This window comes from Ranitomeya variabilis, chromosome 1 (assembly GCF_051348905.1).
Source record: "Ranitomeya variabilis isolate aRanVar5 chromosome 1, aRanVar5.hap1, whole genome shotgun sequence".
In the NCBI taxonomy this organism is placed as follows: domain Eukaryota; kingdom Metazoa; phylum Chordata; class Amphibia; order Anura; family Dendrobatidae; genus Ranitomeya; species Ranitomeya variabilis.
The window spans coordinates 1,159,688,788-1,159,705,203 of NC_135232.1; the positions used below are offsets into that span (position 1 = coordinate 1,159,688,788).

Below are 16,416 nucleotides of genomic sequence, written 5' to 3' on the forward strand. Positions count from 1 at the left end.
CTAATGCACTAGAAAGTACCCGGCAAAAAAAAAAAAAGACCATACCTCCGTACCTAAAAAACGACTCGGTTGCCACTTACCTTTAATAATGTATAGACTGATAAACCTGGTACCACCACAACTTGTCCTATAGGCCCCATATGAAAAGTATCCCCAATGAGAGGGCTGTGCTCTGCCCACGGGGTATAGGCCTAATCAAGAGGCAATAATAGACAATGGTCACAAGAAACAAAGCGCATGCATTGAAAAGCTGGTCAACGGAAAAGATGAAGGCCACAATGTACAGACCAGTGAGTGGATGTGTACCAGGAAGATTCAGAAGGTAGGTCAATCGCTCAGTATATCCATATCCATCTCTGCACTGAGAAGTCCCTGAGATTGGGCTAAAGGCTCTTCGATTCCACCTGCGTACAGAGAGGTGTAGACACATTTTCAGTGGACACATTCGCCTATCTAGATGCACCTTTTGGGTTGGTGAATTGGCCTTTATGTTCTTGTTGTGTTCCTACGGTTGTCATTACTGTATACCTCTCGCCTCCCTTTTTTGGGTGGAGTAATCTACACACCATTATTATGTATTTTTTGCGAGTGGTGTGCTGTTTGTACCTTGTATTTTCTGATGTGTATTTTTTCCACATTGTAAATGTAAATTATTGTCACTGTGATTTCTTTGGGCATTCCCCTGTTATGGGCAACAGTTATAATTGTTTCGTCACATGGGTGTTCTTAAATGTGTTGTTCTTGTACTTTTGCATGTAATAAAATAGAATTATTCATTTCCTTGTGGTGGTGATCACCTCCTTTGTGGCCCTAGGTTTTTCTTCTAATTTGTGGACTGTTGTTGTTTGGGCCCTAGGTTGACCCCCAGTGTTATTGTTCGGTGGTGCCCTCTATCCCTGTTTGTTTCAAGTAATAAAAATGCCTTAAAACCTTCTCTCTCATTATTCTGGCATTTGGCAAATATTAATAATTATATTAATTATTATCTGATTCCATGTCACTTATTGAGAACAACCTGCAGATGTGTCTTTATATATAGTGGATGGAAACCTCTGGTTTTCACTGTGTACAGTGTGAAGATTTGTGGGGGTCCATCATACTGAGTGGAGAGGTGTGGGGGCCATTATGCTGTATGTAGGCTCATTATACTGCATGGAGGGCTGTCGGGGTCACAGTTGGGGGATCATACAGTGTTGGGGTCACCATACTTTTCTGGGACAGTTGCGGGGTGGGGTACAGTAGGGTCATCATACCGTGTGTGAGCAGGGTTCTGGGAGGAACTCACTATGGGGGTATCTTAGTGTTTGTGGGCACTTTTGTTGATGTCATATTTTGTGAGTGCAATGAAAGAGGGATCTAGGGCTCCAGTAGGAGGAATATTAGGAGGCGCACAGTGGAAGACCCCTGAGCAAGCAGCAGACAAGCCCCTCTTACCCATAGCTGATGATAAAGCACCTGGTGATATCTCTCCAGCCATCCACAGTGAGCGGTGACGTCCCTAACCTCGGCCCTTACATGCAGTGTAACTAATGGTCGGAAACTATGTTAACCCCTTAGTGACCAGGCCATATTTTTCTCATCCGGCATGCGTCACTTAAAGCGGTGAGAACTCTGGAATGTTTCAGCGTATCCCAGTGATTTCACCATTTTTTTTCGTGACACATTATACTTTATGTCAGTGGTAAATTTAGGTTGGTATCTTTTGTTTTTCTTTATAAAAATATAAGATACTTGACAAAAAGTTTTTAAAATTTACAGTTTTCAAACTTTGAACATTTATCTCTTGAATCCAGACACCACACAAAATCGTTAATAAATATGATCATTCTGGCATTTCGAATAACGAATGAAGAACACGCGGGATAGTGAATGAATGTTTAGATTTTATTGGATGTTGTGCAGTTTAGCGATAGCATAAAATATACGTCATATGCAATAATCAGAGCAATGTGATACAATGAAGCCGAATTTCTAGGAACAATCCCAGGGGATAACCACGTTCCCAGCGTTCTCTTAGGTGCCTGTTGTCTAGTGAGATCCTAACATTCCAGCTGATTAGCAGAAAGGATTTTCTTTTTTTTTATATTTTGTGTTTTTTTATACTAGAACATAGTAGAAAGCTTTGGACTCTAGATGACATAGTAATGTAGAAGGGGCGGATGCTTTTCTGGATTTCTTTAGATACCTGAGAATGTGGACTGGAGCTGCAGAAAGTGAATGTTTCTATTTGATGGCGGCAGTAAATCGGGAGTGTTCAGGACCGAACACATGAAGTCCCTGCGGCTCTTACACTCTATATCCACCTTCAGCTCCTGCACAATGATACAGTGGGTACGGAAAGTATTCAGACCCCTTTAAATCTTTCACTCTTTGTTTCATTGCAGCCATTTGGTAAATTCAAAAAAGTTCATTTTTTCCTCATGAATGTACACTCTGCACCCGATCTTGACGAAAAAAAAAAACAGAAATGTAGACATCTTTCCAAATTTATTAAAAAAGAAAAGCTGAAATATCACATGGTCATAAATATTCAGACAATTTGCTCAGACATTTAGTCCCATGCTGTCCATTTCCTTGAGATGGTTCTACTCCTTCATTGGAGGCCAGCTGTGTGTAATTACACTGGTAGGACTTGATATAAGGTGCACACCTGTCTATATAAGACCTCACCGCTCACAGTGCATGTCAGACCAAAGGAGAATCATGAGGCCAAAGGAACTGGCCAAGGAGCTCAGAGACAGAATTGTGGCAAGGCACAGATCTGGCCAAGGGTACAACAGAATGTCTGCAGTACTCAAGGTTCCTAAGAGCACAGTGGCCTCCATAATCCTTAAATGGAAGAAGTTTGGGACCACCAGAAGTCTTCCTAGACCTGGCCATCCAGCCAAACTGAGCAATCGTGGGAGAAGAGCCTTGGTGAGAGAGGTAAAGAAGAACCTCAAGATCACTGTGGCTGAGCTCCAGAGATGCAGTAGAGAGATGGGAGAAAGTTCCACAAAGTCAACTATCATTGCTCATCACCTGCCCAATACAATCCCTACAGTGAAGCATGGCGGTGGCAGCATCATGCTATGGGGGTGTTTTTCAGCTGCAGGGACAGGACGACTGGTTGTCATTGAAGGAAACATGAACGTGGCCAAGTACAGAGATATCCTGGATGAAAACTTTTTCCAGAGTGCTCTGGACCTCAGACTTGGCCGAAGGTTCAATGACCCTAAGCACACAGCTAAAATAACAAAGGAGCGGCTTCAGAACAACTCTGTGACCATTCTTGACCGGCCCAGCCAGAGCCCTGACCTAAACCCAATGGAGCATCTCTGGAGAGACCTGAAAATGGCGTCCACCAACGTTCACCATCAAACCTGTCGGAACTGGAGAGGATCTGCAAGGAAGAATGGCCGAGGATCCCCAAATTCAATGGTGAAAAACTTGTCGCATCATTCCCAAGAAGACTCATGGCTGTACGAGCTCCAAAGGGGCTTCTACTCAATACTGAGCAAAGGGGCTGAAGACTTATGACCACGGGATAGTTCAGGTTTTCTTTTTAATAAATTTGCAAAAATTTCTACATTTCTGTTTTTTTCAGTCAAGATGGGGTGCAGAGTGTACATTAATGAGGAAAAATGGCTGCAATGAAACAAAGAGTGAAAATGTAAAGGGGTCTGAATACTTTCCGCACCCACCGTATATTACTATATGGCATCTTCATCACACGGTATGGTGGTAAATGGAAATCCATACGGGATTCCTAATCTCCACCTCCGTGTCTCTACGGCATTGGAGACATGTAAATATATATCCGCCCAAGATTTAATACTGAGAGAACTAAAAGCTGCTGGTCTGCGTGGGAAATCCATCATCATGTTACAAAGCTGATAGAATAATTAACATTTTCTCACTTTATTTTCTTACAATTTGTGACATTTTATTTAGATTGGTTTAATTTAAATGCAAAATCTTAATAATATTGTGAGCATTGCCTCCTCCTCTAGTGGTCGTAATTGTGCATCATTATTCAGGTTGCGGGATATTTAGCGTTGGCTCTAAAATCTCTAATTAGCGGCCGAATAACTGCTGCTGATTATTTGTTGTAATCTTCTTGGGTGACCATTAGATTATAATGTGTAGCTCCGTTCCATGTGCCTTCAACTTCTGCCTCAAACCCAAATATGGTCCTGACTCTCGCCCGGTACGGCACAATCAGGTCTGCTTTCATCACCGAAGCCACCACTCGTACGGCTAAACCAGGAGGAACCTCCATGTTGGAGCTGGAGGAAAATCTCACCTGAGTGAAGAGTAATCAGAAACGATCAGATCAGAAATGGACAATTCTCTATCCAGAAGACGGAAGCAAATGGAGAATGTAAAGAGTAAAAAGAATAAAGAGATGGAAAAGTGAGAACAGGAAATTAATTAGGGAAGAAAGATGGATGTGGAAGGGTGGAAAGGAGGAGAGCAAGTAATTAGGAATAAGATGAAGGGAGGATAAGGAAAAATGGGAAAATGATGGAAGGAAGAGAGAAAAAGGAAGAATAATGTAAGAAGAAAGGAGGGAGAGAAGGAACAGAAGGAAGGAGGAGAAGGAGCAACAGAAGGAAGGAGGAAGGAAGGAAGGAAGGAAGAAAGGAAGGAAGGAAGGAAGGAGGAGAAGGAAGGAAGAAAGGAAGGAAGGAAGGAAGGAAGGAGGGAAGGAAGGAAGGAAGGAGGAGAAGTAGGAGAAGGAGAAGAAGGAGGGAAGGAAGGAGGAGAAGGAGCAACAGAAGTAAGGGAAGGAAGGAAGGAAGGAAGGAAGGAAGGAAGGAAGGAAGGAAGGAAGGATGAAAAGTAAGAGAGGAAGGAAATGCTTGTACTGCAGTACCATAACACTGAGAAATACAAACACTAAAGCAGAATCTTATTACAATGGACAAACATAGGAATGGACCTTCTTTCTAATCATCTTGTTACATCTAGGCCTGCAACAATGAGAATCCTTTATGTCAAAGGTTTGGTCATCATCACCACATATATTATGGTACAAGCAGTGAGACTATGGATTATTTACTCGGAGAGTTACTGGATGAGCAGTGAAACTATGGAACACTCCGCCACAACGTGGTGTAAAGGACGATTCATCAAAGAAGTTCAAGAAGGTCCAGAATGTCTTCCTTGAAAAAATATAACATTACAGGTTTTGGGTTGTAGATTCTGTAGGTGTTTTTCAGCTTTGCGGTAACGCTGCTTTACTCCTTCAATGCATCAATCTATAGCTACGATTCTCACTGCACAATCCATATATTACATACTTTGGATTGTGACTATAGTAATATGGTGTTCTACCTTACTGGAATGTCTTGGTCTACAGCAAAGTGCAGTGTCAAATAAACTTGGCACTCAGCAATATTTTGAGCGAATAAGGTTCCTTTTATTTTATATTCATTTGTTGTTAAACGTTTTCGTTCCTGTTAGGGACCTACGTCAGAACCGAATGCCGTGGAGAAGGAGGAACACGGCTAGGCTAGAGCATGGCATTACGAGCTGCTTCGCTGGGGTAGGTGCTGTATTGCAATACCATGCGCTAGTCTATCCAGGTTCCTCCTTCTCCACAGCATTCGGTTCTGACGTAGGTCCCTAACAGGAACGAAAATGTTTAACAACAAATGAATGCAAAATAAAAGGAACCGTATTCGTGCAAACTATTGCTATCTGAGTGCCAAGTACTTTACGGGCTGGATACCCTACTTGGGCACCTCACCCTTTATTCCAAGAGTGCCCTATATTATCTGGTGTACAGCAAATCCAGAGAACTAATCTAATTGCCATAACAGCAGTCAGCAAAGACTTTCTCTCAAAGATGATAATCAGATAAAAAAAACACTAAGGCTGGAGAGGATGATAATCAGATATCAAACACCAAGGTTGGAGATCATGATAATCATATCCCACCCACCATGGCTGGCGAGGATAATAATTAGATACCACCCACCATGGCTGGAGAAGGTGATAATCAGATAAAAAAAACACTAAGGGTACTGTCACACTAAACGATTTACCAACGATCACGACCTGCGATACGACCTGGCCGTGATCGTTGGTAAGTGGTTGTGTGGTCGATGGGGAGCTGTCACACAGACCGCTCTCCAGCGACCAACGATGCCGAAGTCCCCGGGTAACCAGGGTAAACATCGGGTTACTAAGCGCAGGGCCGCGCTTAGTAACCCGATGTTTACCGTGGTTACCAGCGTAAAAGTAAAAAAAACCAAACAGTACATACTCACATTCCGGTGTCTGTCCCCCGGCGTTCTGCTTCTCTGCACTGTGTCTGCGCCAGCCGGAAAGCACAGCGGTGACGTCACCGCTGTGCTCGCTTTCCGGCCGGCCGGCGCTCACAGTGCAGAGAAGCAGAACGCCGGAGGACAGACACCGGAATGTAAGTATGTACTGTTTGGTTTTTTTACATTTTACGCTGGTAACCAGGGTAAACATCGGGTTACTAAGCGCGGCCCTACGCTTAGCAACCCGATGTTTACCCTGGTTACCTGGGACCTCGGCATCGTTGGTCGCTGGAGAGCGGTCTGTGTGACAGCTCTCCAGCGACAAAACAGCGACGCTGCAGCGATCGGCATCGTTGTCGCTATCGCTGCAGCGTCGCTTAGTGTGACGGTACCTTAAAGCTGGAGAGGATGATAATCAGATATCACCTGCCAAGGCTAAAGAGAATAAATGGTTATCAAATACCAAACACCAAGGCTGGATTGGATGATAATTAGACCCAAAATGACTAGAGACGATGATAATCAGATGCCAAACACCAAAGCTGGAGATGATGATAATCAGATACCGCCCATCATGGCTGCAGAGAGTTAATGGTTATCAGATACCAAACACCAAGGCTGGAGAAAATAATCAGACATGACCCACAATGACTAGAGAGGATGATAATCAGATGCCACAGGTGACAGGGAAGTTAATTCACGGTACCTCAGTCTCGTTGGTTTCCGTGAAGCTCCAGGTATGGGTGGTGCTTGCATTTATATGCACAGTTGCCTCAGTCTCAGCAATAAATGGCACCCCAGCTTTAAACTTAAGGGAGGCACCAATTTCAATTGAAAATCCGTGTTGATGGGAGAAGGTGCTGCTTGATTTCACTGTTTTATCAAACCTGCCATTGAGAAAACACAGCTCTGCTATTATACAGTAACATGATGAGTTCATTCCCGCTATAAGTTTTACTGGTCTTGAAAAACAGGAGAAATTTTCAAACAATCAGCGGTATACAGATGTAGTTAGGAGCCGTTTGTACAGATGTCGGGACTTTTAAGTATCACACAGTTATTTTCCTTATAATAAAAGTATACACTGTTCACAAAGCACCAGCAAATCTCCAGGGTTATGTAAGCCGTTTATTTGGGTGGGCTCCTCAGGGTACGACTCCAATACCAGTTCATTTGCAGCGCCCCAGGGTCCTGGTCGTTGCAGTAATGTCATTTTCCTCTAGGGTAGAGTGATGTTGCGTTTGGAGGCAAAGAAGGACAACCGCATCCAGGTATCACAAACATGCAACACATTTCACACTCCAGGCCACCAAGGGAGCTCTGCTCCTATTTATTAGGTCACTCCCCACATTGGTAAAACTGGTTGCCTGTAGGGAAAGTTAGTTGCTGGCTGAGCTCTGCTCAGGTATTTGGTCCCTGACAGGGGTGGGATCCTTTCAGAGATCAAAGGAGAAGGACACGGAGCTGTGCCTGCCCTAAGAGCTGCAGCTCCTAGAAAGAGACACCGAAGGCCGAACTGTATTGCAGAGAGGGTGAAGGAAGTCGTAGCAAAGGAGTGGATACCAGAAAGGGACCAGCCCTACACAGGCTGCCTCCTTCTGAGGCGCAGGATCCCGGTAGCCAGAACACCGAGGGAGCAACGACCCTTTATGCCTTGCTCCAGAGACTGGCAGGACAGCTAATTTCACGTTACTTGTCCGCCCTACACCCAGGAGGCACGGTGGCACCCCTTAGAGGCTGGGGCGTGATAGAGTCCCTATAAACCACCTCAAGCCACCAGTCATACGGGTTTGTCCTATCCTATATGGGGGACAGAGAGAGAGACATTACATCTGTGAGGACCTTATGTGAAGCCTTAGGCAGTAAGGAACTACAACACCATGACGCTAGAGGAAGGCTACTGATTTCCACCTGGATAAGGGGACTCTGGACTTGCCTCCAAACCGGCCGGACTCTGCCTGTCCTGTGATCTGGTGCCCTGGACTGTGGATGCTGAAGTCTTCAGTAAAGGTAAACAGACTGCAACCTTGTGTCCTCGTTCTTCTCTGCGCCTCTCACCATCTACCATCTACACACCGGGAAGCCCTGGGGACATACTTCACCTGTGAGAAGGTGTACTATCTAGCTGCCATAACATCACCCCGGTGGACCCCTTAAAGCAGCGTCGGTCACCCTGACCGAATACCACAGGTGGCATCACGAACATTCCCCTTAAAGACCTTTTCCTTTTACACGGACGTCCCAGGGCCACAGACCGGGTCAGCCACCGTGACATCCCCCTGTGAACCGAAGGACCCGGTACTGAGTACCCCACGGCCCCATGGGGGCGCTCCATATTCACCAAAAGTATTTTTCTTGAATGTGTAAATGAATGTAACCAAAAGGGGGGGAACAATCAAAAAAATTCACAGACAGCCGAGAGCCTGAGACCCTTGTGCTGTACAGCATGGCGCCCTGTAATATGTTCCAGATATACTCATGCTCACTATATCCTTGCCTACAGGCCAGCCTGTATACACCATCCGACGATTACCTGTTAATACCCTAGAATCTGGAAACATTGAATGGGTGTGTAGTCCGGGCTCACCTGCGGTACAGCACAACAGCTCACAATCTTACACTTAATAAACGCTATTCCCCAACCATATATCCCCCTGCCCAAGTAGGATTACAGTGAGCACTGAAGCCTGATCCTTCCCCGGCTACAGAGGAATACTGAACAAATAACCTAATGTAGCCGCTGCTTAAGCGGAAATGAAGTTTGAAGAACTTAAGCAAATAACATGTAAGTGTAACATTCCTCAGAAGCTCCTTCTGGACAAGTTCAAGCAAAGCCTAAAGTCTGTTGTGTGTCCTGACAGACCCTAGATGTGAACTGGAACTTTATGACAAACACGGAAGCCTTAGGGTATGTGCACACGTCAGGATTTTTTGCGTTTTTTTTGCGTTTTTTCCGCTATAAAACCGCGATAAAAACGCGAAAAAAATGCTAACATATGCCTCCTATTATTTACAGTGTATTCCGCATTTTTTGTGCAAATGTTGCGATTTTTTCCGCGAAAAAATCGCATCGCGGAAAAAAAAGCAACATGTTCATTAAAAATGTGGAATTGCGGGGATTCCGCACACCTAGGAGTGCATTGATCTGCTTACTTCCCGCACGGGGCTGTGCACACCATGCGGGAAGTAAGCAGATCATGTGCGGTTGATGCGCAGGGTGGAGGAGAGGAGACTCTCCTCCACGGACTGGGCACCATATAAGTGGTAAAAAAAAAAGAATTAAAATAAAAAATAGTCCTATACTCACCCTCTGGCGGCCCGACCTTCTCAGCGGTTTCCGAGGGGTGTGAAGGACCTGCGATGACGTCACGGTCACATGACCGCGGGTCACGTGACCGCTACGTCAATGTAAGGTCCTGAACACACAGCATTAGGAACGGTGAGTATAACCTTTTTTTTTATTTTTTTTATTATTTTTAACATTCTATCTTTTACTATAGATGCTGCACACTCTGCATCTATAGTAAAAAGTTGGTCACACTTGTCAAACACTATGTTTGACAAGTGTGACCAACCTGTCAGTCAGTTTTCCAAGCGATGCTACAGATCGCTTGGAAAACTTTAGCATTCTGCAAGCTAATTATGCTTGCAAAACACTAGTTTTCTGCGGGTATATGCATGCTAATTCTGCATGCGATATACCCGCGGCAGGAGGCGCAGAATTGCCGTGGAAATTTCCGCGGCAATTCTGCAACGTGTGAACTCAGCCTAATAGTGAAGAAAGAGGTCATGTAGCAGTGAAACTGAAAGTCCCGGATGGTGACCTTGACAGTAATTGTGGCCTGTCACTGTAGAGATGCCTATCTAGCTCACTGCAGGCCTTATCTCCGCCTCTAGTACTTTGCTCCACAATGTGGTGAAGTGCGCGCACGGTGACCCACTGCAGTGTGGACCTTGGTTATCTTCCCAACCCGGGTCTGCCCCAGACAAATGATTGATGCATGCAGTCGGATGAGGACCCAGCCCGGTAGACGAGCGGCACCGCTGACTCTGACTTTCTTAGTCTACGTTCACATTAGCGTTCGTCGCCGCAGCGTCGGGCGCCGCAGCGTCGCCGCATGCGTCATGCGCCCCTATATTTAACATGGAGGCGCATGGACATGCGTTGTGCTGCGTTTTGCGACGCATGCATTTTTTTGGCCGCAAGCGTTGGGCGCAGATAACGCAACAAGTTGCATTTTTTTTGCGTCCAACTTTCGGCCAATGAGGACGCATGCGTCGCAAAACGCAGCGTTTTAGCGTGCGTTTTGTTGCGGTTTTGTTTGCGTTGTGCGTTGCGTCGCCGACGCTGCGGCGCACAACGCAAATGTGAACGTAGCCTTAGACGGCAGCAGTATAAGCATATGTCCACACATTGCAGATTTGCCTGTGGAATTTTCTGAGCAGATTCTGCATCTCTTGGCAGAAAACGCAAGTAAAAATTTGATACGTTTTTGATGTGGATTTTCATGACTTTTTTCATGCGGATTTGTATGCTGTTTTTAAGTTAAATAAAGATTTATTTAACAAAAAAAGAATTGTGATGTAATTTTTTGTCCAACCTCTTCATTTACATACTCCATTGAAGAATAATGTTTACACACACAGATAGATAGATAGATAATAGATAGATAGATAATTAGATAGATAGAAAGATAATAAATACAGTAGATATAGAAAATAGATAGATAGATAGATAGATAGATAGATAGATAGATAGATAGATAGATAGATAGATAGATAGATAGATAGATAATAGATAGATAGTTAGATTGATAGATAATAGATAGATAGATCTATAGATAGATGTATAGATAGATAGATCTATAGATAGATGTATAGATAGATAGATCTATAGATAGATCTATAGATAGATGGATCTATAGATAAATAGATCTATCTATCTATAGATCTATCGATCTAAAGATCTTTTTTTGTTTGTTTTTTTCTTCTTTTCTTTCTTATATTTTTTTTCTTCTTTTTTTTCGTTTTTTTCTATTTTTTTCTTCTATTTTTTTCTTCTTTTTTTTTCTTCTATCTATAGATCTATCTATTCACAAAAAAGGAACAGCACAAACTTTAAACTTATCTCCGGGTGCAATTTCCTCCATGTAACCTGTTCACCGGTTAACTCAAATGCATAAAGTCCAAAAAAGAAGGCAGCTCTCCATTTTCCATATAACTGTGCAGAGTTTAATCAGACCACATGTCTGTGCAGCGACGTTTCGGCTTGAGAAAGGCTCATTCAGAGCCGAAACGTCGCTGCACAGACATGTGGTCTGATTAAACTCTGCACAGTTAAATGGAAAATGGAGTGCTGCCTTCTTTTTTAGACTTTATAGATCTATCTATACATCTATCTATAGATCTATCTATCTATTATCTATTTATTTATTTATCTATAGATATATCTATAAATAGATGGATAGATAGATAACACCAAGCCCGATGTTTAGTAATAAACATAATAAAATGGTACATCAAGAGTTAAATAAAGACACACAGACACACACACACACACAAAATCTGTGTTAGGCCGGGGTCACACTTGGGAGAAACTCACACGAGTCTCACACCTCAATACCCGGCCGGCACTCGGGAGCAGAGCATTCAGCTACATAGAAATACATTCAGCCGCACACTCCAGTCCGAGTGCCGGCGGCAGTATCGGGTATTGAGGTGCGAGACTCGTGCGAGTTTCTCGCAAGTGTGACCCCGGCCTTAAAAGGAATATCTGTTGAATTAAAAAAAAAAGAAAAAATGGTGTGGGCTCCCACGCAATTTTCTGCGCCAGAGAGGGAAAGCCAGTGACTGGGGGCCGATGTTTATAGCTTGGGAAGGAGTTAATGCCCATAGAGCTTCCTATGAATCTCAGCACGCAGCTGTATATTTAGCCTTTACTGGCTATTAAAACAGGGGGACCCCCAAAATAAAACGACGTGGGGTCCCCCTATATTTTATAGCCAGAAAAGACTATGCAGACACCTGCGGGCTTATATTCATAGCCTAGGAAGGGACCATGGATATTGCCCCCCGGCTACAAACATCAGCACACAGCCGCCCCAGGAATGGCGCATCTGTAAGATGCGCCAATTCCGACACTTAGCTTCTCTCTTCCCACTGCCCTGTAGTGGTGGCATATGGGCTAATAGTTGGGGGTTGATGCCAACTTTGAATTGTAAGGTGACATCAAGCCGGCTTAGTAATGGAGAGGCGTCAATAAGATACTTATCCATTACTAATCCTATAGTTGTGAAAGGGTTAAATAAAGAGACAGCAAGAAAAAAAATATTTTAATGAAATAAAACACAACACAGTTTTGCCATCTTTATTGTTCTGCCAATCCATGTGATGCCCTCAATCTCCTGCAAAAAAAAGAAAAACTAATAAACCAACACAAATACTCCCTGGTCCGACGCAGTCCATTTAATAACAAGTGTCCCAAGACGATATCCCCTGTAGAGCTGTCACATCAGGAGATCAGGAGATGTGACAGCTCTACAGGGCCTCCAGTGACACACTGACAAGAGACAATGGCTCCTGCAGTGTTATCACTGAGGCTTCAATGGCCTCTCACTTTACGGCACTGCTGCATGAGAATTTTCCCACGCAGCAGTGCCGCAAGAAACAGTATGAACTCTGCACTCACAGCGGTGGAGGGATACAGTGCGGAAGGATACCTTCTGTCATTGTATTACCGGAGCCCCTGGAGAGCAGTCGCATCTGCCAATGTGACAGCTCTCCAAGGGAGATCATCATGGGACACTCGTTATTAAATGGATTACATCGGATCAGGGAGTATATGGTGGTTATTTATTTTTTTATTTTTTTACAGGTGATTGAGGGCTTCGGGGATTAGGTGATTGGTGAGTATATACTGTATGTTGTATGTACTGTATATGTGTGTATGTGTTTTTGTTTTTTTTTTACACCTGAACACAGTAGCCGGATGATGGGACTACTACTGTCCCATCATTGGCTAGCTGTCACTGTAGCAGGCATAGCCGGATGGGACTAGTAGTCCCATCGGACGATGCTTGCTTACATACAGACCCGAACACACACACAGACATACACGACCCCGAAGACCCCCTCACAGCCCCGCAGACCCCCGCAGACACACACAGATACACATTAACACCCGCACACAGACACGCATATCTTCTTCACACAGTCTCCGCCCACATACACAGTCTCCGCCGACACACTCCACCCACCCACTCTCCTCCCTCCCGATATGCAGTGTTTCTCGCAGGCACATCCGCAGATCTTTTTTTAAACCTGCGGTTTTGCTGCGGATTAGCCTAACTCAATGTAAGTCCATGGGTGCAGAAACGCTACAGATCTGCAAAAAGAATTGACATGCTGCGGAAAATAAAACGCTGCAAATCCGAGCTAATTTTTCTGCAGCATGTGCACAACAATTCTCAATTTCCCATTGACTAACATTGGTTGTGCACTACACTGCTGATCTGCATCTAAATCCGCGACGTGTGCACATTAAGGCATTGTTCACTGCCTTTACCCATGCAGGGCCAGCGTTAGGGGCAGGCAGCTGCCAGTGCCTAGGGCCCCCGCTACCCCAGGGGCACTCAGCTATCGGCACATCACGCAGCTGCTATGGGGCCCCTGTGAGGCGGGGGGGGCGCCTGCCGCCAGCGCCGACTCCCCCGCTGCATTGAACTATACCGGCGTCTGCCGGTAAAGTTCAAAACAAATGATGGAGGAGAGAGCATCACCTGACGCTCCCTCTCCCATCATTCCCCACTCTGCCTCTGACACTGCGGGTGTGCACTCGCTGTGTGTCAGGCAGTGCAGCGGCAGCCACCGAGACCGGAGCAGGGAGCAGTGCGGGCACGTTGAGAGGTGAGGAGTGTTTTTTTGTTTTTTTTTAACTATAACAGTGAGTACTGGACTATGGGGCCATTCTTGGGGGTAGGGGGGCTGTGCTGTATACTACATGTCTGTGCTATATACTACATGGCTGTTCTATATACTACGTGGGCCATGTTATATACTACATGGGCTGTTATATGCTACGTGGGCTGTGCTATATACTACATGGCTGTTCTATATACTATGTGGGCCGTGTTATATACTATGTGGCTGTGCTATATACTATATGGGCTGTTATATGCTATGTGGGCTGTGCTATATACTACGTGGGCTGTGTTATATAATATGTGGCTGTGCTATATACTATATGGGCTGTTATATGCTACGTGGGATGTGCTATATACTACGTGGCTGTTATATGCTACGTGGGTTGTGCTATATACCACGTGGCTGTGTTATATGCTACGTGGCTGTGTTATATACTACGTGGGCTGTGTTGTATAATATATGGCTGTGCTATATACTACATGGCTGTCCTATATACTATGTGGGCTGTGTTATATACTATGTGGCTGTGCTATATACTATATGGGCTGTTATATGCTACGTGGGCTGTGCTATATACTACGTGGCTGTTATATGCTATGTGGGTTGTGCTATAACTACGTGGCTGTGTTATATGCTACGTGGCTGTGTTATATACTACGTGGGCTGTGTTGTATAATATATGGCTGTGCTATATACTACATGGCTGTCCTATATACTATGTGGGCTGTGTTATATACTATGTGGCTGTGCTATATACTATATGGGCTGTTATATGCTACGTGGGCTGTGCTATATACTACGTGGGCTGTGTTATATAATATGTGGCTGTGCTATATACTATATGGGCTGTTATATGCTACGTGGGCTGTGCTATATACTACGTGGCTGTGTTATATGCTACGTGGGCTGTTATATACTACATGGCTGTATTATATGCTACGTGGCTGTGTTATATACTACGTGGGCTGTGTTATATGCGATCATGAATCGTGGTATGTGTTAAAGGGGGGGCCCACTGAGACTCTTTCGCCCGGGGCCCTCAAAAACCTGGAGCCGGCCCTGGAAGGCTGTTATGACCCCAATGGCGAGGGTCTCAGAGGAACGTGGAAGTCTGCAGAATACAAAAATCCAGCTCATAGGGCAGTGGTAACTGGGTTGACCATATATCTACTCCTAACGCCAACACTAGCAGTAGCCGGGGATCATTCCTACGTTGATTCTAGATGACACGCGCCAGCCGGAGAATCTAGCTACCCCTAGTAGAGGAAAACAAAGACCTTTCTTGCTTCCAGAGAAGGGGACCCCAAAGCTGGATAGAAGCCCCCCACAAATAATAACGGTGAGGTAAGAGGAAATGACAAACACAGAAATGAACCAGGTTTAGCACAGAGAGGCCCGCTTACTGATAGCAGAATAAAAGAAAGGTAACTTATATGGTCAACAAAAACCCTATCAAAATCCACACTGGAAATTCAAGAACCCCCGAACCGTCTAACGGTCCGGGGGGAGAACACCAGCCCCCTAGAGCTTCCAGCAAAGGTCAGGATATAGATTTGGAACAAGCTGGACAAAAATACAAAACCAAAACAAATAGCAAAAAGCAAAAGGCAGACTTAGCTGATATAACTGGAACCAGGATCAGTAGACAAGAGCACAGCAGACTAGCTCTGATAACTACGTTGCCAGGCATAGAACTGAAGGTCCAGGGAGCTAATATAGCAACACCCCTAACTAACGACCCAGGTGCGGATAAAAGGAATGACAGAAAAACCAGAGTCAAAAAACTAGTAACCACTAGAGGGAGCAAAAAGCAAATTCACAACAGTACCCCCCCCTTAGTGAGGGGTCACCGAACCCTCACCACGACCACCAGGGCGATCAGGATGAGCGGCATGAAAGGCACGAACTAAATCGGCCGCATGAACATCAGAGGCGACCACCCAGGAATTATCCTCCTGACCATAGCCCTTCCACTTGACCAGGTACTGAAGCCTCCGCCTGGAGAGGCGAGAATCCAAGATCTTCTCCACCACGTACTCCAACTCGCCCTCAACCAACACCGGAGCAGGAGGCTCAGCAGAAGGAACCACAGGCACAATGTACCGCCGCAACAAGGACCTATGAAATACATTGTGAATAGCAAACGACACAGGAAGATCCAGACGAAAAGATACAGGATTAAGGATTTCCAATATCTTGTAAGGCCCAATAAAACGAGGTTTAAATTTGGGAGAGGAGA

At 44.8% G+C, this 16,416-nt stretch overlaps 1 protein-coding gene across 1 annotated transcript in view; it reads right to left on the bottom strand.

The window, feature by feature from the left end:
* Positions 1 to 1,863: 1,863 nt before the first annotated feature.
* LOC143793438 (uncharacterized) overlaps positions 1,864 to 16,416 on the bottom strand; it is a 71,818-nt gene continuing 57,265 nt past the window's right edge. The window contains exons 4-5 of the mRNA XM_077280395.1: positions 6,961 to 7,141; positions 1,864 to 4,285 (exon numbers count right to left, since the gene is read on the bottom strand). Of these exons, the coding sequence (XP_077136510.1) occupies positions 4,082 to 4,285; positions 6,961 to 7,141 (385 nt within the window). The 3' untranslated portion in view covers positions 1,864 to 4,081. The remainder of the gene's footprint in view (positions 4,286 to 6,960; positions 7,142 to 16,416) is intronic.